Genomic DNA, 25,624 nt, shown 5'->3' on the forward strand with positions numbered 1-25,624 from the left:
AGTGTCTGAGACCAAATTTGAACTCAGGTCCTCCTGAATCCAGGGCCAGTGCTTTATCCACTGCGCCACCTAGCTGCCCCTATCTAAGTTCTTTTAAAGATCTGAGTTACTTTCTAGGATAAAAGAACACATTTGGGGGGCAAGTAGGTGGCGCAGTGGATAGAGCACAGGCCCTGGAGTCAGGAGGACCTGAGTTCAAATCTGGCCTCAGACACTAGACACTTACTAGCTGTGTGACCCTGGGCAAGTCACTTAACCCCAATTGCCTCACTAAAAAATACAAACCAAAAAAAAAAAAAAAACAAAAGAACTTAGATAAAAATTAAATTAAAAGCTACTCTTAACCTATGCTTCCTCTAGAAATTTAGAGATACCTGAAATATGAAAACCAACATCTTATAGTAAATAAACCCAAAAGATACTTTATTTCTATTCTGAGCTGTCAAAAGATACTTAACTTCAAATACTTATTTGTGGCAATGAACACAGGGTATCTTAGCCCAAGAGTAGTAAAAGAGAAATTTGTTCACTTTAAGCAACATGTTAATTGTTAATTAATTAAAAATTAAATTTACTCTTAAAAGCACTAAAGCAAAGCACAAAGAAGCAGGATAACATACCCCTATCCTGTTAGAACTGATATAGCTCAAATCAGCCCCATTCTCCAAACCATGGACTGGTGTAAACCATTATAATTGTTTTTTTAATCTTCCACAGGTTTTCATAGCACTAAAATAAAATTCCCCTAATGACAAAGTATAATTTCAACCCTCCTATGACTTCAGAGGGCATACTGCTGTGCCCTTGAAGATTTGGCATGGTGTAAAGTCTTACTGATTATAGATTCTCTTAGCCTTCTAGACTATATATTGCAGCTAATGCTTATGTTACATAAAGGAAAGATGCAATTCAAAATACCTTGAAGGACAAAGATCTCTGAGTGGTTTGGAAATTATTCCAGCTTGAAAACACTCTTCTACAAACCTCTCAAGCACAGAATATGAATGTGGGACATCCAGGTTAATGTCTGGTATTTCACTATAAATTCTTTCATAACCCTGAAACAAACATAATTTAACCATTATCCATAGAAATGTCAGTACATTTAAATTACAATTAGGCAATACAATCAACTGGTATGTCATCAAATGGTATGTAAGGGCAAATAAATGCTCATGATTTAAACTTGTATAATATGCTCTGTGGAAAATATAAAAAATAGATTTCTTTTTAGAAATACCTCCATCAAATAAGACTTCTGTACTGAGATCAGAAAAACGTCTTAATGAAGATGGACCCTTTATTAATAACAGATAATGTTAATAACTAATGCTTCCCATTCACCCTATTGCTCTTCATACACTTGAAATTTTTACTACCTGAATAATAAAATAGAAGGCAAAAGAAGTAAACTTCAAATTAAATGTCAAATTATTTCAATAATACATAAAACATAAAGGAAAAGTATATACTTTAAAACAAGAAGGATTTTTAAGAAGAAGAAGAAAAAAATGTTGAATCCTATCTATAAACACATTTTTTTATCTTATGGACAAAATATTTTAGATTCACACATTCACACTTCCAATTAACTTAACACAAAGGACAAATTGAGCCTTAATCATCTTGTAGGTAGTCAAATTAAACATCCCTATAACCATAAAGACTAAAGAGCCCCATTAGCATAACTAGCACTAGAACCCTTAAAACAGGTGATGAGGTAAAACAGGGTAGCAGAATACTTACTCTCTTCATTTGGTCCACAGTAATGGTAGAAGATTTCCAAAGGGATTTTAATAAGTCCAATATCATTTTAAATGTGCTTTCTCCAGTTGACTCCAGAACCATCACAACCGCCTAAAGTAAGTGCCAAAATGTAATCAGTAATTTGAAGTATAAAGAAATCTAAGAACTTTTCATGAAAATCCTTTTTCCAACTCTCCTTTTACATTACTATTGTTAGAAGAAAAGATAAAAATTAATAAAGGTAAAATAATATCATTGTCCAAAAACCTTAGCACTTATAGTCTTGAAATTTCATGTCAGTCTTACTTCATACACAAGCTCGTGGTGAAAATGAGGTACTTCTAGTTCTTTAAGGCAATGTTCAGCTTCAGATATATCTCCAGAAAGTAAGTATTCCTTCAGCAGCATGTCAATCTGTTAGATTTTTAAAATAACAGGTAAGTTATACTTTTTCTAAAAATTCACTTTGCCTAAAAAATATATTTATTCCTCCCCATTGGTTTAAATCCCTTATTTTATGGCACTTATTCTATAATATAACTTACTCCAAATCAAGCAAGAACAACTAAGTTTGCTATATGGCTAAAATTCTAATAAAACTTTTTTTATACTAACAAAAAAAAATCTTCCTAAATGTAAAAACAACTAATAAGTAAGCTGTGGAGAATTCAGTCACTATTCAGTGACTTGGTAATTTTTAAAGGAGTCATAGATATTTAGATTTTACCAGAAAGCATTTTGCTATATATTGGTTTTCAAATATTAAATATCAAAAATAAAAAGTTGGTATCAAATATCAAAAATTAGTATCAAATAATGCTGAGTTTTTTGTTATAATTTCTGTTTTGATGGTCTGCTTTTACTGGGGGGGCAGGGCATGTGATACATATGTAGGGAGTGTGGGTATGTGTGTGTATTCATAAAGAAAATCTGAACCACCACTAGAGGGCATTAAGCTAGCTGGTCTGACAAAATTTAGTTGGCACTGAAATCTTTCACTACTAAAAATAAACACTAACTACGGTATACTCATAGCCAGGAAGAAAGAGAAGTATTTACAGTGCATTACTAAACAGGTCAGACTTCCATATAGTGTTTTTGTTTGTTTTTTTCATTTAAATGATGATCCAAAACATCTCCAACTGCCTACTGGCCATTTTCAACAGAATGTACTATAGGAAAAAAAAATGTACTGTAGGCAACTCAAACCAAAACAGAACTCATTATCTTTCCCCCTAAAATCCCACCTTGTTCTGAACGTCCAGATTTCTACTTAGAGCACCACCATCCATCTAGTTAACAAGGTTTACAACCTCAATACTAGACTCAATTCATCCTCCACTATCAGTTGTCAATTCCTGTTGTTTCTATCTCTACAATATCTCTCCAATCTGTCCCCTTCTCAGAAACTAATGTAGCCATCACCCTAGTTTAGTCCCTTATCTCCTAATTTTGCCTTTTAATTGGTCTACCTGCTTAGAGTCTCTCACCACTCTAATCCCTCCTCCAAACAGCTGCTAAAATGATTTTTCTAAATCACAAGTCTGACCATGCCACTCCTCTAACTCAAATAAATAAACAACAGAAAAGGGGGGGGCAGAGGAAATGGCTCCCTATTTTTAGGATAAAATACAAACTGTTTGGCTTTCAAAGACCTTGCAAACCTTGCCCCAACCTACCTTTCCAACAGTGTAATATATTACTCCACTTCCAGCATTTTACAATGTGTTCAAAATAGCCTTCTTCTTCTTGTTCCTCATAACATTTCCTGTCTCCATGCCTCTGCAAAAGATGGCCTCTATCCCTAGAATACATTCTCTTACCTCACCTCTACCTCTTAAAGCCCATTGTTTCATTCGTTTCAGCTCAAGGTTTGCCTTCTACATGAAGCATTTTCTTGACCCACTCAACCCAAAGCTACTAGTATCACCTACCCCACAAAATTACCTTGTCTGTACTTATATATGCACATGAAAGAAGCTCCCTAAGGGAAGAGACTTTCATTTCTGTGTCTATATCTACAGTGCCTCCAAGGCACATAGTAGATGTTTAATAAATACTTGTACAATTGATGGGCAGGCATCAACTAACAATTCATCAAATTGAAACTTCAGCTAAAAAGTAAGAGGAATAGAAATGGCAAACAGACTTAAGAATTTAGGAGGCAAATCCTGAATCTCTTCCTGGACCTTGCAGAATGTCACCTGTGAGGCCCAAAATAAGAGTACTAGAAACTCTATACACAATCAGATTCAAGTCCTTGTGTTAGGTAGTTTTTTTCTTAACCATTTTTCTTTGTTAAAATGGAAGACTCACTTTCCCCCAAAACTGAAGGAATGGAGTGGAAAAATAGTCCCAGAAATGACTGATATAAAACAAAAGGTATCAATAAAATTTTTTAAATTAGTCATGAATGTTATTAATACCTTTAAAACCTCTACTTCACACATCTGTTCCTTCAAAAGCAATAATGTATATGAAGAACTTTACAAACCCAAGATATATACATAAAATATATTACACACCTATATATGTGTATGTATTAATGTGATACATTATGTTATATGCATGTGTGTTTTATTTATTATATATAATTACCCCTATCTTCCTAAAAAAAAAATCTTCAAGTAGTTCTGTTACAAAGTTGCAAAGGCACCTGACTATATGGTAATAGGCTTGTTATCTTCAATGATATAGGCCACTCTCCAAAGCTTCCCATATAAAGCAAGTTACACAATGAACTGCCCCATCTGAAAAGTAGTCCTTTTGATTATGCTATTAAATACAACTGCCCATCACTAGAAACCCTCAGTTGGAAGAGGGGGAGTAAATAGAATTTAACTTAATGTGAAAAGCCAATGCCATACAAGTCACAAATATAATATTTTATTTTATAAAGGTGAAAAAGTATGCTTTAAAAGACAAGAGCCCTCTTATTTCAAAGAACATTTCTCTTCTTATAATCCACACTTAAACTGGATTATGTAATTCAGAAAAGGTCCAATGGCAGAAAATACTTTTGCTAAAACTTTAATAAAACTACAGTCCTATTTAAGTCAGGCTTTAGAAGACAAAACAAAAAGATTCAAAACTAAATATAAAGCATTATAAAAAATTCTGAGCACCAATCAAGGAATAATCATATGCAAAATTAAATCAAAATTTCTCCCCAAAAAGGACCAATTTAAAGTACAAATACTTTTAAAGTAAGTTCAGACAATATCCAACATTGTATTACCTCTTTAACAAGATGATTGACTGATTGCTGCCCACCTCCAGAGCCCCACACACTATCTTTACGCTTTCCACCTTTTGTCATACTCAGAAGCACTGTAGCTCTGTCCAGAGCAGCTCTTTAAAAAAAAAAATTTAATTAAGACATTTCATATAATATAAAGTTTTTCAATTTTAACCAGTCCTGTGATAGTGAAAGAAACATTATGAAACAGGTGAATATAGAAAATACATCTGTATTCTACAACTCTTCTGATTGTCATGCTGTTTTTCAATCTTATATTAATATCATGCCTAGAAAAAAAAAGCTGAATTTATAATAAAAAGAGCAAAAGATGACCACAAAACAAAGTCTATATTCTAACAGAACAAACAAAATGCAAATTTTAAGTAATTAGGCAAAAAGGAACACTGCATAAACATAATTTGCTTTTACTATGGGGTAGGCATCTAAATCAGAGCCTTGCCATTGTTGGAAGGTCATTTCATTCTAAGATGTAGTATCCTTAGACATACAGAAAATGTCTTGATCCAAACTAGAATTTTAGCTTCAGCTAAAAGAAGCCCAAACATGATATTGCAGGTCCTATGTATCCCTTCTAACTTACTATTAATTGGGTGTTTTTTTTTGGGGGGGGTTGTTTGTTTTTTTGCGGGGCAATGGGGGTTAAGTGACTTGCCCAGGGTCACCCAGCTAGTAAGTGTCAAATGTCTGAGGTCAAATTTGAACTCAGGTCCTCCTGAATACAGGGATGGTGCTTTATCCACTACACCACCTAACTGCCCCCTAAATTAATATTAATTGGACAAAAAAAATATGTTGGACTCCAGATCAAAAAAGTGGATATATCGGGGGGCAGCTAGGTGGCGCAGTGGATAAAGCACTGGCCTTGGATTCAGGAGGACCTGAGTTCAAATCCAGCCTCAGACACTTGACACTTACTAACTGTGTGACCCTGGACAAGTCACTTAACCCTCACTGCCCTGCAAAAAACAAAACAATAAAATGATATGGTTTTTTTTTAAAGTGGATACATCATATAACTCAGATGTCTATATTAAAATAAAAATTTTAAGCAGAACTTTAAAGTTCACTTTAGTGTTTTCATGGAATTTAGTAACAATATAACAGAGCACAACCTTCTGACAATGTCCACAATTTTTGTTAATTGAAATTTCACTGAGTAGGATTCATATGGGCTTTCCAGTATGGTTTGAAATTCTGAGTATGAAAACAAATGAGCTTACTTACCGAGCCTGAACACAATCTACAGTTCCTTTGTAGCTATCAATGTAGGTATTGCATAAAATTCCATCTCCAACAGCTCTAGCAATAAACTGTCCCACCAACTATAATGGAAAAAAAGAACTAGATAAAAATTTATCAAATAAGCATTTGTTCATCAAAAGCAATGTCGAAGCAAAGTAGATGTGAAAAACTGTATAATTTCTCAATTACAAAAGTGACCAAAACAGATTCTGACCTTCTCATCTTACATCCTTAAGAAATCAAACAAATTTTCAAGTTAAGATAGTCAACAGTAATTTCTTCTCTGAAATAAACAGGCATACAGAAAAGGCCTAAAACAAAATACATACATGTTCCTGAATAAGTTGGGTTAGTCTTTTTTTTTAAATTAAAAAGTAGGGAAATGATTCTATCTTCTCCCATCTCCTCTGGCAGCTCACTCTTAAAATCATCCACTCTGGAACCTTAAATCTCTACCTATTCTAACTTTTTCTCTGCTCTATACAAATGGCCAGATCTACCTCTACCCTAAACCCCCCCCCCAAAAAAAAAAACACTTGATCCTATCATCCCCTCAAGCTATCAACCTATATTCTCTTCCCTTTCAATCAAATTCTTAGAAAATGCTAACCAACCATATTCAGGGAATACCACAATCTAAGAGATGGAAGGGACCTCAGAAGCCATCTATTTAATCCAACCCACACACCTGGCAAATGACCACTCAACCTCCTCTCAGACCTCCAAGGAGGAGGAATCCATTACTTTTTTTTTGGGGGGGGGGCAGGGCAATGAGGGTTAAGTGACTTGCCCAGGGTCACACAGCTAGTAAGTGTCAAGTGTCTGAGACCATATTTGAACTCAGGTCCTCCTGAATCCAGGGCCGGTGCTCTATCCACTGCACCACCCAGCTGCCCCCAAATCCATTACTTCTTGAGACAGCCTTCCCACTACTGGACAGCTCTCTTGGTCGTTGACCTCTTATAGTTTGGCTTCCAAATTTGTCATTTAACTGAAACTGTTCTCTAAAGTTACCAATGATTTCTTGTTAAATGCAATGGTCTTTTCTTAAGCTTCATCCTTCTTGACCTCTCTGCAACATTTGTCACTGCTAATATTTTTCTCTTTCTAGACAATCTCCTCCTCTCAGTTTCATGCCTCTGCTTTCTTGGTTCACCTCCTACTTCTCAAAGTATTCTTCAGTCCTTTTTGCTGGACTACATTTATAAGATCTAGAGCTAAAAGTCAGAGACCATCTAGTTCCATCCCCAACTTTTACAGTTGAGTAAACCAAGGTTTAGTAAAGCTAAGTGACTTGCCCAAGGTCACAAAGCTTTTAAGTTGTGGTTTGATTATGTAGCAAAAAAACTGGAGGGAAAAACACGTCCAACAACTGGAGAATGGATGAATTGAAATACCTGAACATAATGGAACATTAATGCATGACTTTTAAATTTCAGTCCAGACCTATAATTTCATTAACAATATGGAACTCCCTGCAAGACAATCCTCTTTACCAGTCCTAGAGAATTGGGGGGAGTTGAGAAGTAATTTGCCCCAGCATCACAGAGCCAATATGCATCAGAGACAGGACTTTAACCTAGGTTATCCTAACTCTAAGGCTAACTCTCTATCCATAACATGACACTATCTCTTATACAAGAAATTTAAAAGATATATATGAAGTAATCAGAATCAGATATGAATGACTATAAAAAGTAACATCAACAAAATGTGAAAAAATAGGAGGAAAAACAGATACAAGTAAACTTACTGTTTTAATAAATATATCTAAAAATTTAAATAATTGGGAATTCAGTTTTATATCTTTTTTTTTGTTTTTTCTTGAATTTTTGCTTTTGCTGACAGTTCCTAAATTTAGAAATTTTTTCAAAAAACATTTTAACTGGTAACAGGATATATTAATATTCTTTCTTCTTTTATATTCATCTTTATTAATAAATTAAAATTTCAAATTATATAAATCTGAGTTATCATTTTCACTTTGAACTCAGAATACCTGTTACAGTAATATATTAAAGAATATTTTATTTTATGTCATTTCATTGCTTAGACTGGCAAAATAAAGTGCACTCTATGCAGCACACTTCTTTGAATCAACTATTTAAAGAAAAAATGGCAAACTTTCTTTAGCTATCGCTGTTTTTTCTAAGTCTCTCAAAAAATATTTTAATTCTGAATTATATTATTTAAACAAGTAAAATAAATCTGATTATCAAAGTCAAATAAGCAGAACTAGGAATACGATATGGACACTGACAACAATTACATAAAAAACACAAGCGAAATATGGCATAATAATGCTCAAAGGGGTTAGGCTTAGTTACTATTGTTATATTTCATGCCTGAATCTTTAAAATGAACTTTTTATCACAAAATTGATTAAATTAGCCATTTGAACCTAAAATAAACTTAATTTCCTAATTATTGTCCCCAATATATATTATATTAAAGTGTAGGTTAGCAAGATATAAAAATAAATAATAAAACTTATTCCACAAGTCATATGGTCAGTTTCATTACTTTATGCTTCTTCAGTGAACAATGAGTCAAGTAAGCTTAGTTTTTAGCTATAACACATATATACAACCTAAAATTTTAGTTATACCATGTAGCAGTTTAATAATATGACAATATGTTACCATAACGCAAGAAACATACAAACCTGTGGTGCTCTAGGAGTATCTAATGCTAATTCAGGTAGCTCTTTAAGCAATTTATCAAATGATTTTTCTACATCATTTGTGCTGACAACTGTCCCACAAAGGTCAGAAAGGAGCTTGGATGTCATTTCTCTATGACTAGCCTTTCCCTCTAAGGCCAAGGATACTGCCAACACTGGTACTCCACTTTTCATCTCACCAAGATTTAAATCCCTTAGCATTTCCTAAAACAGAAAAAGTATTATACATTCTATAAAATCATAAAATGTTCCATATTTTAAAATCAAACTTATTATGTAGCAATTCTTAAGAAGACAAATTCTGACTCAATGACTAATTTTACCTGGTTAGCTTATTTTCCCTATGATAAATGTAAACCCTTTGATCAAGTTTTTTGAGCTTTTAATGCAAAGTTAATAAACACTCCCATGCCTCCTGAAGCATCTGAAGCGCATTTACAAAAACTGCAAAATAGTGTTTCAATGTTAAGGGATACTGTCTTCTAAATTCATGATAGCATTAGCTTTCACTCTACATAGTCATATCTCCATTCAACCAAGTAGTAACTAATTTTGTGTTTCTACATTACCTTTAGGTACCTTTATACTGTATTTGCCCTTCCTCCAAAGTTTTACTTTCAATTGAAAAATAATTACATCATCATAAGTTAAAGGAAGGTCTCAGGCATTAAGGGGAAAAACAAATTCTACCCATACATTCCACTAAAAAAACAGATTATCCTTCAGGACAATTCTTCAAAGAAGATTGGTTAAAAAGAGATTCATTTTTTTTTAATTTTATCATGGTAATACTGATAGACATTAAAATCACAGACTACTAATTTTGAAAATAACTTTATATCTGAAATATTCTTCTTTACATCATAAGAGCCAAGCAATGCAAATCAAGGAAGTCCAAGACAACAGGAGCTTAAATTACCTATTTCAGGACCTTCTTTTCAGGACAAAATGACAATCATTGAGATAATGGTTTAGTAAAAGACCAATTATTAAAAAATTGTCTGTCATGTAATAGCAAAGGGTTTTATTCAATTCCAAGCTGTCTTTAATATGAATTAGCTCTCACTAAGTCAGACCAGTTGGGGCAAGGGCAATTTAAATGATGTCAGCATTCAAAATCTAATCTTCAAAATGTGTGTGATTTCACAAATGTGAATGTTTCCCTCTATGGATGGATGCTGCTCTCAACTTACCTGTAGTTTTATGAATAGCCTGAGGCAAAAAAAAAAATGCATTGTTTGGTGTCCCAAGGATGAAACAAGATAATATATGTGAAAAACTTTGCAAACTCTAACACACTAGGTAAATGTTAGGGAATATTAGGATGATGACCATTTCATGTTATGGTGCTCGCTTATATTAGTTTATACAATAAGTTTTAAACATACTGCAACTTCATTAGTATCTCCATGTTCAAAATATTCTTGTATAATTGGTGTTAAAGTCTTCTCAAATGCTCTTTCATCCAAAGGTAGAACTACCGTTTCATACACACAGTTCTCCTGGGGGGGACAAAAAAAGGAAGAGCTGCACATGCCTTGAATATAAACAAAATTCAGACACATATTCAAATTTATACTGACTATCTGACATAATGCAACTGTTCAATAATTATTCAATCTGGATAAAATTAGTCCATATTAATATGCTATTTTAATACACCACTAACTACTGGGCAGTTTGTCGTAGTGGAAAAAAGATGGAATTCAGAATCAAAGGACTTGGATTCAAATCCTTGCTCTGCCACTTCCCACCTGTGGGTCCTGGGACAAGCCACTTCACTTCCCTGAGCCTCAGTTTCTTCATCTATAAAATGAGACACACTAGACTAGAGGACCTCTAAAACCCCTTCCATCTCTGAATCTGACCCTATTTTAAAGGACCACTGCAAAGTAGATTTGGTTATATGTCTGTTTTTATCTAAAAGTCATATATAGAGTTAAAATTATTAGTCCCATATTAAGCAATCCTCAGACTCATCACCAAGACAAAATTAAGGAGTATAGCTACTATTTTCATTATAATTCTTTTTAAAAAACAATGTTTTAAAGTACTTTGGATAATAGTAACAGGTGCTCAATTGGGGAATGGCTGAACAAGTTGTGGTATATGAATGTAATGGAATACTGTTGAGCTGTAAGAAATGATGAGCAGGCAGATTTCAGAAAAACCTGGGGAGACTTAAGTGGACTGCTGCTGAGTGAAGTGAGCAGAACCAGAAGAATATTGTACACAATAACAGCAACATTGTGTGATGATCAACTGTGATAGACTTGGCTCTTCTCAGCAGTGCAATAACCCAAAAACAATTCCAAAGAACTCATGATGGAAAATGTTCTCCAAATCGAGAAAAAAACAAACAAACAAACAAAAAACTGTGGATTCTGAATGCAGACTAAACCACACTGTTAATACTTTTTTGTTGCTTTTTTCTCTTTTTTGAGGTTTTTCCCTTTTGTTCTGATTCTTCTTTCACAATATGACTAATGCAGAAATGTGTTTAATGTGACTGTACATATATAGCCTATATCAGATTACTTTATGTCTAGGGAAGGGGGCAGGGAAGGGAGGGTGGGTGGGAAAAAATTTTGGAACTAAAAATCTTATGAAAACAAATGTTGAAAACTATTTTTACATGTAACTGGAAAATAATAAAACACTTTTATGATTTTAAAAAAACACATACGGATGCTACTGGCCCCCTGTTAAGAAAAAAAAGCTAATAACTAAATGTTATGACCTTAAAACTCTTTGTACCAGAAGCATCATTTTCAGATCTCCAATTGTGCTGATGGTACTATAAGGCCTTTGAAGTAGGTGTGGTTCAAATTCAAGATTCAGAAAGGAAACTAAACTAACTCCAAAAAAGAGAATAGTTTCTGAGTTAAATTTTAGATTAAGAAAATACTTATTTCCTCTTTTTAGACTGGTTTCAGTTTGAACCACAAACTTTTCAGGGCCTGTGTTTACTGAGAAGAGTGTAGTAAATTTTTAAGGAACAAGACAGAAGAATTTGCTCCCACAGCCTTTAAAGTGTGTTTTTTGTTTTTGTTTTTTGGTAAGGCAATTGGGGTTAAGTGACTTGCCCAGGGTCACACAGCTAGTAAGTGTTAAGTGTCTGAGGCCGGATTTGAACTCAGGTACTCCTGACTCCAGGGCCAGTGCTCTATCCACTGCGCCATCTAGCTGCCCCTAAAGTGTGTACTTTTGTACTGTCTTAAAATTATTTGCATTCCTGGTTAATTTTAGTACAGAGAGTTAAATCATAAAAACTACCTAGCATATACCATCTACTTGTTTTAAGTTTTATTATTTTTTAATTTAAGAGGATCAACTGCTTTCCAAGAATATGGCATATAGACCAGGGTAATATGAGGACTGTTAGGCTGGAGTCAGGCACCAATTCTAGTCTCAGCCATCCATCCCAACCACTGAATGATTAAGCTGTGTGGTTTTAGGCAAATCTTTTAGCCCCTTTTGGGATTCAGTTTTTCATGTATATAGTAAACTGGAAAAAGTTAGACTAATGATCTCATAGGTCCATTCCAACTATAAAATTCTATAATTCTATGAATGCTACAAAGGCAGTAGATTTGAATCATGTTGAAAATAAACTGTACCCCATGAATTCAGGGATCTATTAAATTATAAGCTATAAGGGGCTAAAATTCTAGCTAATCTGTATAAAATATCTAATGAGTAGTCGCCAATAAATTATAAGCTTTAGCAAGAGTTAGACTTTTAAGCATTTATTGAGAATAAGAATTTGGTTAAGAGAGAGAAAGGCCTAGATTCATCTATCTGTCAAAGGGAGAGCGCATCTTTAGCTCCGCTTTCCACCAGAGTCCTCAGGAAAGAGAACAAGAGCACCAGCCTTGACCCCTCTTCCTCCCACAAGCAAACATCACTTCCTGATGCCAAAGAAAAGCCACATGTCTTGCCCTCAGGCGCCTTCTCATGGTGGAGCTTTCCTACAGTAAGTCTCTAGCAGGTGGTGTCATTCCAATCGTTACAAAGCTTTAAGACAATAGTAGCTGGGTCTGCCTTGCTTTCTCTCTACTGAATCATGGTTAAATACAAGCTAATTAAAATATTTTTAAAAGAACAACTAGTTAACTATGTAACCTTTATTAATCACAACATCTCTGGATCTCATTTGGAAATGAGAAAGTTGAATTAAACCATCAGAAAGGTCCTTTCAAACTTTAATATTCTTTGACTCTAAGAATACCAACAGCATTCCCCCCTTTAGATAACTAGAGTTAGCATACAATCATATGTAAATTAAATGATAACGATATATTTTAAGTTAATCTTTTTCTTGAGAAAAGAATGCCTTTAAGAAACTACTTTTCCCATACATAATACAATATGCACAATGAATCCAATACAATAAATCCTCTGAATTTGATATAAAATACTCTCTAAAGGTAGTTTTAGTGGATTAGCACAAAATAGCCTTTATATTTTTATGTTTTAAGTAAAGACCTCAAATTTAGTAATTATCCAAAAAAGTAAGCATATGTTGGATCTTAAAATGAAAGTCTGTAACGTTAGGAATTAGAAAATGTAAGTGTATTTCTCTTTAGTTAATCCATCTTTGACTACTTAAACGTGTGAGAATCAATTAAGTTGCAATTAAAGTAACAGCTTGTTCAGAGTTGTCATTATCTGCATGATCATTCTTTTTCAAAGAAACTAAAGTCCCTGAGTCCAAAAATCTAAAAATTACCACATAAAAGTAGTCACCCCCCTCTCCAACCAGCAAAGTAAAAAAATTAAAATAAACGAAGTTCTGACAATCAATTATAGGTCAGGTGATCAGTATACAAATATAAAAGTGAAACTGCCCCTGCCCTCAAAGACCTTACATTCTAGTGTGAAAGTATCTACCTACTACACTCTTCAAAATCAATTTAGTCTCCTCAGTATCAATATAATTACCAAAGAATGATGGAAAAAAGTCAAAATCTTCAATATAATGACTACTGAAATTTTAGCCCTATTTGTTTATCGAATTATGTAAAGAGACATTTAAATCAAGTGAAAACAATATAAACAAGCAGAACTATAATAAACATTAGTTTGATTAAATTAACATTTTAAAAAATTATTACATGGGAGCAGTTAGGTGGCACAGTGGATAGAGCACCGGCCCTGGATTCAGGAGGACCTGAGTTCAAATCCAGCCTCAGACACTTGACACTTACTAGCTGTGTGACCCTGGGCAAGTCACTTAACCCTCACTGCCCCGCAAAAAAAAAAAAAAAGAAAGAAAGAAAGAAAATGAAAAAAAATATTACATGCAAATGACTAAAATTTGAAAGTTACTATATATTTGAAATTTCTATGTGAAATTTTGTGTTAAAATTATAATTTTTATATGGTAATGTTTTACATAATCATACATGTATAACTCATATCTGACTGTTTGCTGCCTCAGGGAGGTGGGAGGCAGGAGGGAAAGAGGGATAAAAATTAGAACCCAAAACTATAAATAAAAATGTTTATTACAAACTTTTTAAAAACATTAATTACCTGGTCATCATCATAGTTGGGATCTTTAACATCTACTTCTTCCACATCATACACCTGACCAGGTGTACCCCATACACCTTTGCCTCCTGCACCACCTAATGTAATGAGTTAAAAGTTTAGAAAGAGAAGAATACATCTCTCATCACATATGAATAATTCACACACCATCTTAATATTACTCACAAATACTGTAACTGAATAAACACAACCATCATCAGTTCAAATACATTTGGCAAAATCATCTTATTTGGGAAGACCCCTTTCTCTTTCTCCCTCCCGCCCCCCCCCCACACCCATATATATTAAGACCAAACTGTGGCAAAACATGTCATGAACCAGTGCTTAAGTTAGATTCAATCTTCAACAATGAAAGGAAATGAAATGGAATTTTCTAATTCAATCTGATTCCAATTCAAATCTGATCCCATCTTCAAATAAAGTAAAATGAAAATTCAAGATTGTCATATATTTGTTAATTAGTGAAAACAGAAATTCCTATTTAACATTTTTGTGCAATGTCTCTTTCCCTCTACTGCTCTGAGATTTATACTCTTTATCTATTTATGTAAATTACTTTGAGTCAGCACTAAGTTATGGCATGGTAAATTAAAAGTGATAAAGTACTGAATATGACATTTAAATATGAATAAATTCAATGGTCAATGTGTTCAAAGTATGATCTATTATTATTTTTATTTATTTATTTATTTTTCCGTTACATGTAAAGATGGTTCTCAACTTTTGTTTATACAAGCTTTCCAATTTCAGATTTTTCTCCCTCCCTCCCCTCCCTCCCCTCTCCCCTAGGCAGCAGGTAATCTGATATAGGTTATATATACACATAATAACATTAATCCTATTTCTGCATTAGTCATGTTATAAGAGAAGAATCAGAGCAATGATGAAAAACCTCAAAATAGAAAAAACAACAGCACTAAAAACAAAAGAAATAGTATGGTTCATTCAGCATCTATACTCCACAGTAGTATGATCTATTATTAATTTCATTCAACTCAACAAACATACCTAATGTGTGCAATATACTGTGCAAAGAATTAAAGATGATACTAGGGGAGAAATGAAGTTCAGATCATACATGGCCCTCACATAAAGCTTAGGTCTCTAAAGACAAATGGACGAACTTTGCACTTTAGCAATATAATGACTCCAAAAAAAAAACCTTTTTATCTGAGTTAATGAGACATATTCAGAATTGTTTCCATGTCACAATTACTTTTATGCACAAATTCATTAAATAAAGTCTTAAAGTTGCTATTCTATTTAAATTTATTGAACTTTGTTTCTTCTAGGCTCAAAGTAGTAATTATAAAGAAATAGTCCTCAATTACCTCTGAAACGTAATTATTTACTATTATAATGCAAAAAGTAATTTGGAAAGTAATTATTTAAAAGTAATCTGGAAAGTAATTACATATTATTATGATGAAAAAAGTAGAATATGATGTTACTGATACTTAATATTTGTGAAATGTCTACTTTCAATCTGGTAAATGGTTTATACCAAGAAAAGTCCCTGCACTTAGATCAAATTGGTACTAGATAATTAAGTTCTAATGTGACTCAATCATTCCAACAAGAAGTGTAATTCATCAGGTCATTAAAAAAAAAAACTTGAAGAAAAAGATGAAAGTTGCAGTTCACACCATTCATAAACTAGTAAAAACTCAATTTGCATTGAAATTATTTGAATATATGAATCAAATTACTTGTGATGAATAACAATTACTTTGATACATTATAGACTCATGTGAACATGGCCATTAATAATCTGGTCAGTGAAAATAGAAATAATACCAATCCAGTTTCTAATCAATGTTTTTGAGAAGAGATTCATCTTGCTAAATCATGATGGGCAAACAGTAGTGATATTGCATAAAGAGCCTGTTCCTTTTCACACATAATGCCTGAGATGTCCACAACTAAGAATCATGCACACCAGTAGTATAAATCCTAGAACGGTCTCTATTATCTATTGTATCTAATATCTCTAATTCTATAGTATCTAGTATAAAGCTGAATATAAATTCCACTTTTTAACTTTGCACATTTCACATATTATAAATGCCCAAAATGACCAAGTAAACTTAAAACAAGTAAAAACAGCAGGCAACATTCTGTTTATTGTATGTTTATATAATAAAAACAAAAAAACACTTCCTCTTTTCCATTTCTTGCATCTCTTCTATTCCCAAGAGTAAAACTCAGAAATACTAGGAAAAACAATGTTTTTCTCTCATTCTCCTTTGAACTTAATCCATCATACCAACCTTTCTTTGGTAGTCCCCTTCCCTTCCCAGACCGGGACCGCCTGTCCAGCAACTTCCCCTTTGGACTGGTTGGTACAGTAACTCCACTTCTTAGGGTCTCGCCTCCATTATCACTAACAGAATCTCCTCTCCCCGAATCACGGGAAGAATTCTTTCTCAACCGCCTCTTTGCTTTTGCATTAATTCTAGCTTCATTAATGGAGGATGCAGGAATCCAATTTCCATTTATTTCATTTTTTATTTCTTCAGTCCCAGCATTTTCTTCATCACCAGAAAACAGAGAGTCACTTAAATTATCAGATTCTCAAAAAGAAAGATAAGAAAAAGAAAAATTCTTAGTATATACTTTAAACATCCATTACTAAAATAGTGATATTTTAAGACTATATATAACTGATAAAAATGGGGTTTTTTCCATATTAGCATGCAATATAAATTAAATCACTTAACTCCTCCAAACAAATTTTTTTTTTTTTTGGTAAGGCAATTGGGGTTAAGTGACTTGCCCAGGGTCACACAGCTAGTAAGTGTGTAAAGTGTCTGAGGCTGGATTTGAACTCAGGTCCTCCTGAATCCACAGCCGGTGCTCTATCCACTGCGCCACCTAGCTGCCCCCAGGTTTCTTTTAGTAAAATTTGTTCGGGGCAGCTAGGTGGCACAGTGGATAGAGCACCGGCCCTGGATTTAGGAGTACCTGAGTTCAGATCCAGCCTCAGACACTTGACACTTACTAACTGTGTGACCCTGGGCAAGTCACTTAACCCCCATTGCCCCGGAAAAAAAAAAAAAAAAAAACCCTATTGCTCTGTTTTATTCATGTTGATTTTAAGCACAGTTTCTTAAAGAAATGGCTACAAACTAAAACCAATTAATATAAAAATCACTGAAATTTGGGAGATTGAGGTGGGGATCCTGTGAAAAAAATAAGTGAGGAATATAAACCATATGCATACATCCAGGACTACAGAAAAATGACCAATGAAAATATTCACACATTTGAATGCCTGAAATTAAAAGCAAATTCTGAACACCTACTGTAAATGAGGCCTCAGTGGATACAGATACTACTGACCCCTGGACAAATTTAGTAGATCATTCAGCGTCAATAAAAATTCAATGAAATGTCAATGAAAGATGACTTACAGAAATATGCCAGGTATTATGATTAGAGCTAAACAAAATAATCTAACCAACCCATGAAAAGGTACTAGATGAAATTTCAATGTCCCTTTAACACTAGAAAGACCAAAATTTAGGAGCACCTCAAAAGACCAAGTCATTAGACAGTGCATTTTTTTAATCCATAAGGCAAAGCAAATAGAGATAGCAGGATGAACATTTTTATTTCAAATTTTATAATATTGTTACATAAAATTATATTATTATTACACAAAATTATACATGTATATTTTAAAATCAATTGATGCTCCTAGTCCGTATGACAGATGTCATGACTTACAATGAACTGAATTTAAGTGAGGAAGGGCTGCACAGTCACCAGCCTTACTTTGTCCTCCAGAGTTATCTTGGTCCAGTGGCAAGACATATTATCAGAATGACTAGAGATGGCCCCAGATGTTTAAGACAATTGGGGTTAAGTGACATGCCCAAGGTCACCACAGCTAATAAGTATCTGAGGTCATATTTGAACTTAGGTCCTCCCAATTTCAGGGCCAGAGCTCCATCCACTAGGCCAAGAAGAGGAAGAAGTCCTTCTAGTGAAAACTGACTAAAGTCTAACGAACTTAGCTTGGTTGTCTACAAGTATTTGGGGGGGGGGTGAGGCAATTGGGGTTAAGTGACTTGCCCAGGGTCACACAGCTAGGAAGTGTCAAGTGTCTGAGGCTGGATTTGAACTCAGGTCCTCCTGACCCCAGGGTCAGTGCTCTACCCACTGCACCACCTAGCTTCCCCGGTAGTCTACATTTTTTTAAAGATCCTCTAGAATGTAGTCACAATCTACCTAGCTAATTTCATCTTCATCACTATATGTAAAAATTCCACTCCAATCAAAATGATTACTCATTACTCCTTAAATATACCTATGCACTCCCATCTCAATCCCACTCAGCAGCCCTTTGCTAGAGTATCTGATTCACTACATTCTACTTTATCCAAGTCTTACCCATCCCTAATCAAGTTCCAGTTCAAGTCTCAAATCCTTCATGAAGTTTTTCTTGACCATTCTGTTACATAATTTCCTTTTCTGAATCACAGTAACACCAAAAGCCTTATAAAAAATAATAGCTTTTATTTCTTTTCTTCCTGGGACTCTCTTTTTTTCTGCAGGGCAATGAGGATTAAGTGACTTGCCCAGGGTCACACAGCTAGTAAGTGTCAAGTGTCTGAGGTCGGATTTGAACTCAGGTCCTCCTGAATCCAGGGCCAGAGCTCTATCCACTGCTCCACCTAGCTGCCCCTACCTGGGACTCTCTTAAAGTCACCACATGCCCTATCCTCTCTCTCTCTTGACCAAATACACTGGGTATGTAATTGTTTAGGCCTGTAAGCCTCTGACTCATGAAGAAGTTAGGAAAATGCTATGTGGTCAATTGTTTACTAATATTTAATATACTTTAATAATAAATGCTTACTACCTAAAAAAAATAATAGCTCACATTTATATAGCATTATCAAGTTTACTTTCTTCACAATAATCCCCAAAGGCAAGTAGCTAATTATCCCTACTTTGCAGATTAAAAATTGAGGTTCAGGGAGGGTGGCTTGTTCATAGTCACAGAGCTACTAAGTATTAGAGCAGTGGTGTCAAACTCAAACAGAATGAGACTTCTTCCAGTTGCATACTAACTTAGAAAACCACAAATTAACATTATGTTGTTTTGCATTTTTATTAATTCTGTTAAACATTTCCCTATTACATTTTAATCTGGTTCAGAGGCAAACTCTATAAAACTATGTCTTGTACCCAAGTCTTCTGATTTCCAATCTAGTATTCTCTCAATTAATCCACTAACTGGGCAAAGATCACTCATCAGTACAAAGTTAAGCTTTGAGGTATGTAGCCTTCATGAGCTATACTAGCTGACTGTGGTAGTTAGCTCAAATCCTAACTCATGTCTTTGGTATTTTAAAATAGGGCTAAATAGCTATATATTAATTTCCCCAAAGTCCAATCGGGTTGGACCATTTATGGGAAGGTTTCTGTACAGGAGTTATTATTTATTTGGATAATGAAATATGGTTGTTGTTGTTGTTGTCGGGTTTGTTTTTTTTTTGGGGGGGAGGCAATTGGGGTTAAGTGACTTGCCCAGGGTCACACAGCTAGTAAGTGTTAAGTGCCTGGGGTCACATTTGAACTCAGATCCTCCTAAACCCAGGGCCGGTGCTCTATCCACTGCGAAATACGTATTTTAAAAAGACACACCATCTAGGACTGCTACACTTTTATAATGTGTAACCAAAAAAAAGGGAAGGTTCAAAAGAGCAGAATTATAATGCTGGGTTGATATGAGTTAAATTAGGTACATACTAACAAGTAAACCAAACATCTGGAACTTTCTAGCCTATCTTTACATGAATGTACATTCACCCTAATCTCTATATGTGTCAAATTGATGAATCAAGTACTACCTACTGTGTGTTCATCACTTTTATGAGATGATATAAGAGACACAAAAGAGTTATCTAAGATATGATTCTGTAGGACTTTTCATTATACTAGTATACATAAATCAGAGGACAAGTACTAAATTATATGGTACAAACTATAAAAGCAATAAGACTTCAGAGACAGAAGAGATCAGCATATACAAAGAAGCTGGAGAGATTTCATGAGAGAAAAATTGTGCCACTAATGACAAAAATAAGATAACTAGGAAAAGAAATCAATTAAAGGGACAGAGATAAATTTAGTTCTGAACATGTTGAGTTTGGGGTTACAAAAGGAAAAAGAAGGTAGGCAATTGAAAAATAGAAGGCTATAGTGCAGATAGATGACAGATCAGAGATGGAGATGCAAACTTGGAAATCATCTACATAAAGATGAAAGTTTGAAGGAATAAAAAAAGAAAAAGGAAGTCAGTCGGGAGACAAAATTGTAGATTACCACAGTTACAAAACACTAGAAAGAAAAGGAGACGCAAGAATATCCAAAGGTTTGGAAGAAAACCAAGAAAATACAGTTTCATGGAAGTGAAGAGAAGAAAGAATTCTAGGAGTAGGTGGTTCCAGATAGATTGAATAATACACATAGAACACATTGTGTTTATTCTTCACTTAAGCTAAACTACTCAAAATTAATCCTGAGGATGATGTTTGAACTATTCTCAGGGTTACAAGAAAAATGTCAATTTTCATACACTGTATCTATTTTTCCATTTAAATATTCTTGTCCTTCAACTTTTTGTCTCTCCATTTATATGTCTATATCACACTGCTTCCATACATACATATATAATATTATATATAGATAGATAGATATCTGGGGGGGGCACAATAAGGGTTAAGTGACTTGCCCAGGGTCACAAAGCTAGCAAGTGTCTGAGGCTGGATTTGAACTCAGGTCCTCCTGAATCCAGGGCCAGCGCTTTATCCACTGTGCCACCTAGTTACCCCTCCATACATATATTTTTAATGTCAACTCTGCATATTGTTTTTTTAAGGTTTAGCTTCACTTGCATACACTACAATTGTATGAATACAATAATTATCTTTGATTTGGTCTCAAGAAAACCAAAAGTTAAGCCAGAAACAACTTCATTAAAGAATTGGGGGGGGGGGCAGCTAGGTGGCAAAGTAGATAAAGCACTGGCCTTGGATTCAGGAGGACCTGAGTTCAAATCCAGCCTCAGACAGTTGACATTTATTAGCTGTGTGATCTTGGGCAAGTCACTTAACCCTCATTGCCCCAACAAAAAAAAAGAAGTTAATATAAAAAAAAAGAATGATGGGACTTCAAAATAGTTTTCTTCAACATTCAAACTGATATTCTCAAGTACCTAAATGAAGCAGACAAAACTGGTGCCATATCAACACTATATCAGACCAAAAGTCTTAGTTAATCATATTTATAAATACTAGCCAATATGAATATTGTTATGATAGAATTTTGCTATAGGACTAGTTAGATAGGTCACAATTTAGCTTAAGGTTCTTAAATGGATTCTGTATATGGTGATTTAGTTGCTAAATTAAAGGCCTCATTATAAGGTGGGGGGCATAACAAAAGCTACAAACTATGTGAAAACTAAACTCCTCCATAATCAACTTGTGTGTGTGTGTGTGTATCACAGAGTAGAAGCACAAATTTACATATAACATAAATCCTTAAAATCTGACATTTTCTTCCAAGTGGACATTTTTTCCATTTTATCTGCTCAATATATTAAAATATAAATAATAGTTAAAAGTAGAATTTCTCTGACAGTTAATTATTATAGCATTTTTCCAACTAAAATATTTCTCTAGTTCACTTTCACTGAAATTACTTATAAAATGGCAAGACTTAAATGAACTGATGCAAAATAAAAATGAGAAGAACAGAGAGATTATGTCAAGTAATAGCAATGTTGTAACAATGCATCAACTTGGGGGCGGCTAGGTGGAACAGTGGCTAGAGCACTGGCCCTGGATTCAGGAGTACCTGAGTTCAAATACTGCCTCAGACACTTGACACTTACTAGCTGTGTGACCCTGGGCAAGTCACTTAACCCCCATTGCCCCGCAAAAACAAAAAACCAAAAAACCAAAAAAAAAAAAAAACAATGCATCAACTACTATGATCAAGACAACTCCAAAAGACTCTGGATGAAAAAATGCTATCCACCTCCAGAGAGAAAACTGATGAACTCTGAGTTCAAATTGAAGTATAATTTTCTCACTTATAAGTTAGTTGATATGTAAACAAATGTCAATGCTCATAATGAAGGTATTTTTGAAAGCTAGTATACCATCACAAACAGCTTTGAGATTTTTTTTTTAAATAATTTATAGGGGCAGCTAGGTGGTGCAGTGGATAAAGCACTGGTCCTGGATTCAGGAGGACCTGAGTTCAAATGTGACTTCAGACACTTGATACTTACTAGCTGTGTGACCCTGGGCAAGTCACTTAACCCTCATTGCCCTGCAAAAACAAAAACAAAACAAACAAAAACATACAGCAAAAAAACCTTAAAAATTAAAAAAAAACCTTATGGAAATTTATGAGATTTTTATATATTTGCCAGAACCTATGATAGGACTTGATTTTTTTTTAAATCCTGCCCTCCTTTAGGTATTCTTCAATACATGAAGAGTTTATCATTAAAGAATAAGAGTATATGAGGTTGATAAAGAATAGAAGCAAGGAGAGAGAACCATATTTTTTTTTCTTACTATGAAGTTCCTAATTTAAAAAAAAAAGAAATTCACAAAAAGATTAATTTTTAAATACCTCAGTCCAGAAAAAAAAAAAGAGCAAGGGGGGAATAGAAAGGGCTTTTCTTTAGTTAGAGAACTGATCACCCAAATAAATAAGAAGCAAGCATATATCCTGTTTTTATGTGGTATACTCAGGTTTTTTTTTTCAAATCCAGATCATTTTATTATCATTCTTTGACAAAGTACATTTTGACTCAATATACTCTCCTAAGATACAGATGAAAAAACAAATGTTATTACTTACCTGTAGGATGAACATTTAGTACTTGCTCATTTTCTACTTCCATCGTTGCTTAATTACACTTGCACTGATTAGACAAATTGATGGTAGTACTTTTTTAGAATCTATTAAAAAGAGAACAAAAAATAAGTTTTCACGTAACCTACTAGTAATAGTTGAAATCAGTTTAGTTTGCTAAACATCTGAAAAAGGAATCAAAATACTTAATTAAACCCTTTTAAGAGTTGACTTTGCCTTCAGAGACTGAAATCAAATACTTGTTAGGATTGCTATCAACCTAGCAATTCCAGTTAACTAAGTGTCCAGATTTCAGCATGGGTTGAACAATCCCTTTAATTTGGAATAAAATGACAGTAATTGCATCCACAATTATTTTTCTCCCACACCACCAAATCTCAAAATTTCACATTCATAGAAAAAGTTGGATGTTCTAAGTTCTTCCCAGCAGTAGATTATGGGAAATACTCCAAAATACAAATAACATTCCAGCATAAAATATCATAATTTTAGTATATTACTTTGATATCATCAATGAAAGTTACACTGAATCTAATTTTTCTTATCTCTCCATAACTCTTCTAATCCACTAACACTACCACTAAAGCTGAAAATCAGGTTTATTTTATTTTATACATTTTAGCAAGGCTATGTAAAAGCCTGATGATACTTGTATCAACTTTTCAAAGGGTTTCAGACAAGTATCTAAAGAGTTTTAAAATTCTCAATGCTTGGAAGTTTCATTTAAACCAATTACCATTTTTTTCATCAATTATATCAACTAACCTTATACTATACGGGGAGAAAAATAACAGAACACCCCAAGATCATTTTCACCAAAATAATCAAGATATAATAACCAGAGTGTATAACCAAGTAGGGTTACAGAATCTCCTCCTCTAGAGATTTTTACAAATGAATTTCAATTCCTCATAATGACTAAGATCTAGATTACTCTATCCCTATGGCTTTACTTATAATATGCTTTAATTACTTAAGCATATCTTTAATATCAGTTTTGCATAAAAATAAAAAATATCTCCACTAAATATTATCTTCCTTCTAATACCATTCAAATAGTTACCTCATCCAATCATTCAGAATTCCCCAGTGTTCTGAAGCACTAGTATTTTATTAAGAGTGTTCGCTATGCAGTTCTCACAATGGTGGGGAATCCAGATTGGCTGTTTAGTTTGTGAGGTTACTTTCTTTGTTCCTGGTAGAATGTTCCATTACAATCATTCCACTAGCAGTGTGCTCTCCTTTTAAAAAACAAAATGCACACATTAATGAAGCTTCTTAGTATATAAGTTATGGACAAATACTTATATTGGTTACAATATAACCTACTGTTACCTTAGAATAAAGAATGTTATCATTTCTTAGGAATCAGAGACCAAATTTGCCTTAAAATTACTGAGTATGTTTTAATTTCAAAATAGTAGATACGTGTCCCTTTCACATAAAGAAAATATTAACTAGCCTAAATAAATTGGCTTCCTCTATAAACATGCTATAATTGTCAATTAATGTAGGGGCAGTTGTATGGCTTCAAAAGATGAAAAAATTGGATGTGTTACTTTTTAATTTCATAAAGATTAAAGGATTCTGTCATATATGGTCACTTTTTAACAACATAATTGCCACCAACACGACATTTAAAAAAAAAGAAAATGTAATTTTACAAAAGTATTTTACATAAGTAAATATCCTGCAAAAAATATAAAAGATATACAATTCAACAAATGACATTTTGTTGTCTCATGAAAATGACAATCACATCATGTGCCCGTGTCAAATAAGCTATACATATATTTCGAAACCCTTTGGTTTTGTGTATAATAATTCATCTGAATCTTGTCTGCAGATTCTTGCTCCAGGTACACACACACACACACAAAGAGCCTACACTCAAGTGTCAGAGACCATGAGATCATCAGCTTCCCTACTTAGTAGCTGAGTAAGTCATCTCTTTTCTTGTAGTCTCAGTTTCCTTATCTTTAAAAAGTTCAGGATACTTTGCACTACTGAAAAAGGTTCAATAAGACAATGTGCAAAATCCCATTATAAATACTACCAATATCGGACTATGACTACTATAAAATGAAACAAATGTATGCATATCTCCAACTCCAAATTTTATTTCCCAAATAAACATCTGCCTTTGGGGTTAACTGATAAAATGATTAATATATACATAAACCTTATTAGATTCTTCAAAATATATGAAATTAATTTTGAAAAGCATA

The 25,624-nt window shown here is 33.8% G+C and overlaps 1 protein-coding gene across 2 annotated transcripts in view; it reads right to left on the reverse strand.

Moving 5' to 3' along the window:
- The window catches only part of PDCD4 (programmed cell death 4), a 31,178-nt gene that overhangs the window by 2,073 nt on the left and 3,481 nt on the right, over positions 1-25,624 (reverse strand). Inside the window, exons 2-12 of one of the 2 annotated variants that reach the window (XM_043985367.1) lie at positions 24,460-24,637; positions 23,382-23,482; positions 16,760-17,062; positions 14,472-14,566; positions 10,322-10,435; positions 8,916-9,137; positions 6,233-6,330; positions 4,985-5,099; positions 2,053-2,160; positions 1,747-1,857; positions 919-1,058 (exon numbers count right to left, since the gene is read on the reverse strand). In XM_043985367.1, the coding sequence (XP_043841302.1) occupies positions 919-1,058; positions 1,747-1,857; positions 2,053-2,160; positions 4,985-5,099; positions 6,233-6,330; positions 8,916-9,137; positions 10,322-10,435; positions 14,472-14,566; positions 16,760-17,062; positions 23,382-23,424 (1,349 nt within the window). In that variant the 5' untranslated portion in view covers positions 23,425-23,482; positions 24,460-24,637. The remainder of the gene's footprint in view (positions 1-918; positions 1,059-1,746; positions 1,858-2,052; positions 2,161-4,984; positions 5,100-6,232; positions 6,331-8,915; positions 9,138-10,321; positions 10,436-14,471; positions 14,567-16,759; positions 17,063-23,381; positions 23,483-24,459; positions 24,638-25,624) is intronic. The other variant, XM_043985366.1, reaches the window with a different exon arrangement.

Source organism: Dromiciops gliroides, chromosome 2, assembly GCF_019393635.1.
Source record: "Dromiciops gliroides isolate mDroGli1 chromosome 2, mDroGli1.pri, whole genome shotgun sequence".
Taxonomy (NCBI): Eukaryota; Metazoa; Chordata; class Mammalia; order Microbiotheria; family Microbiotheriidae; genus Dromiciops; species Dromiciops gliroides.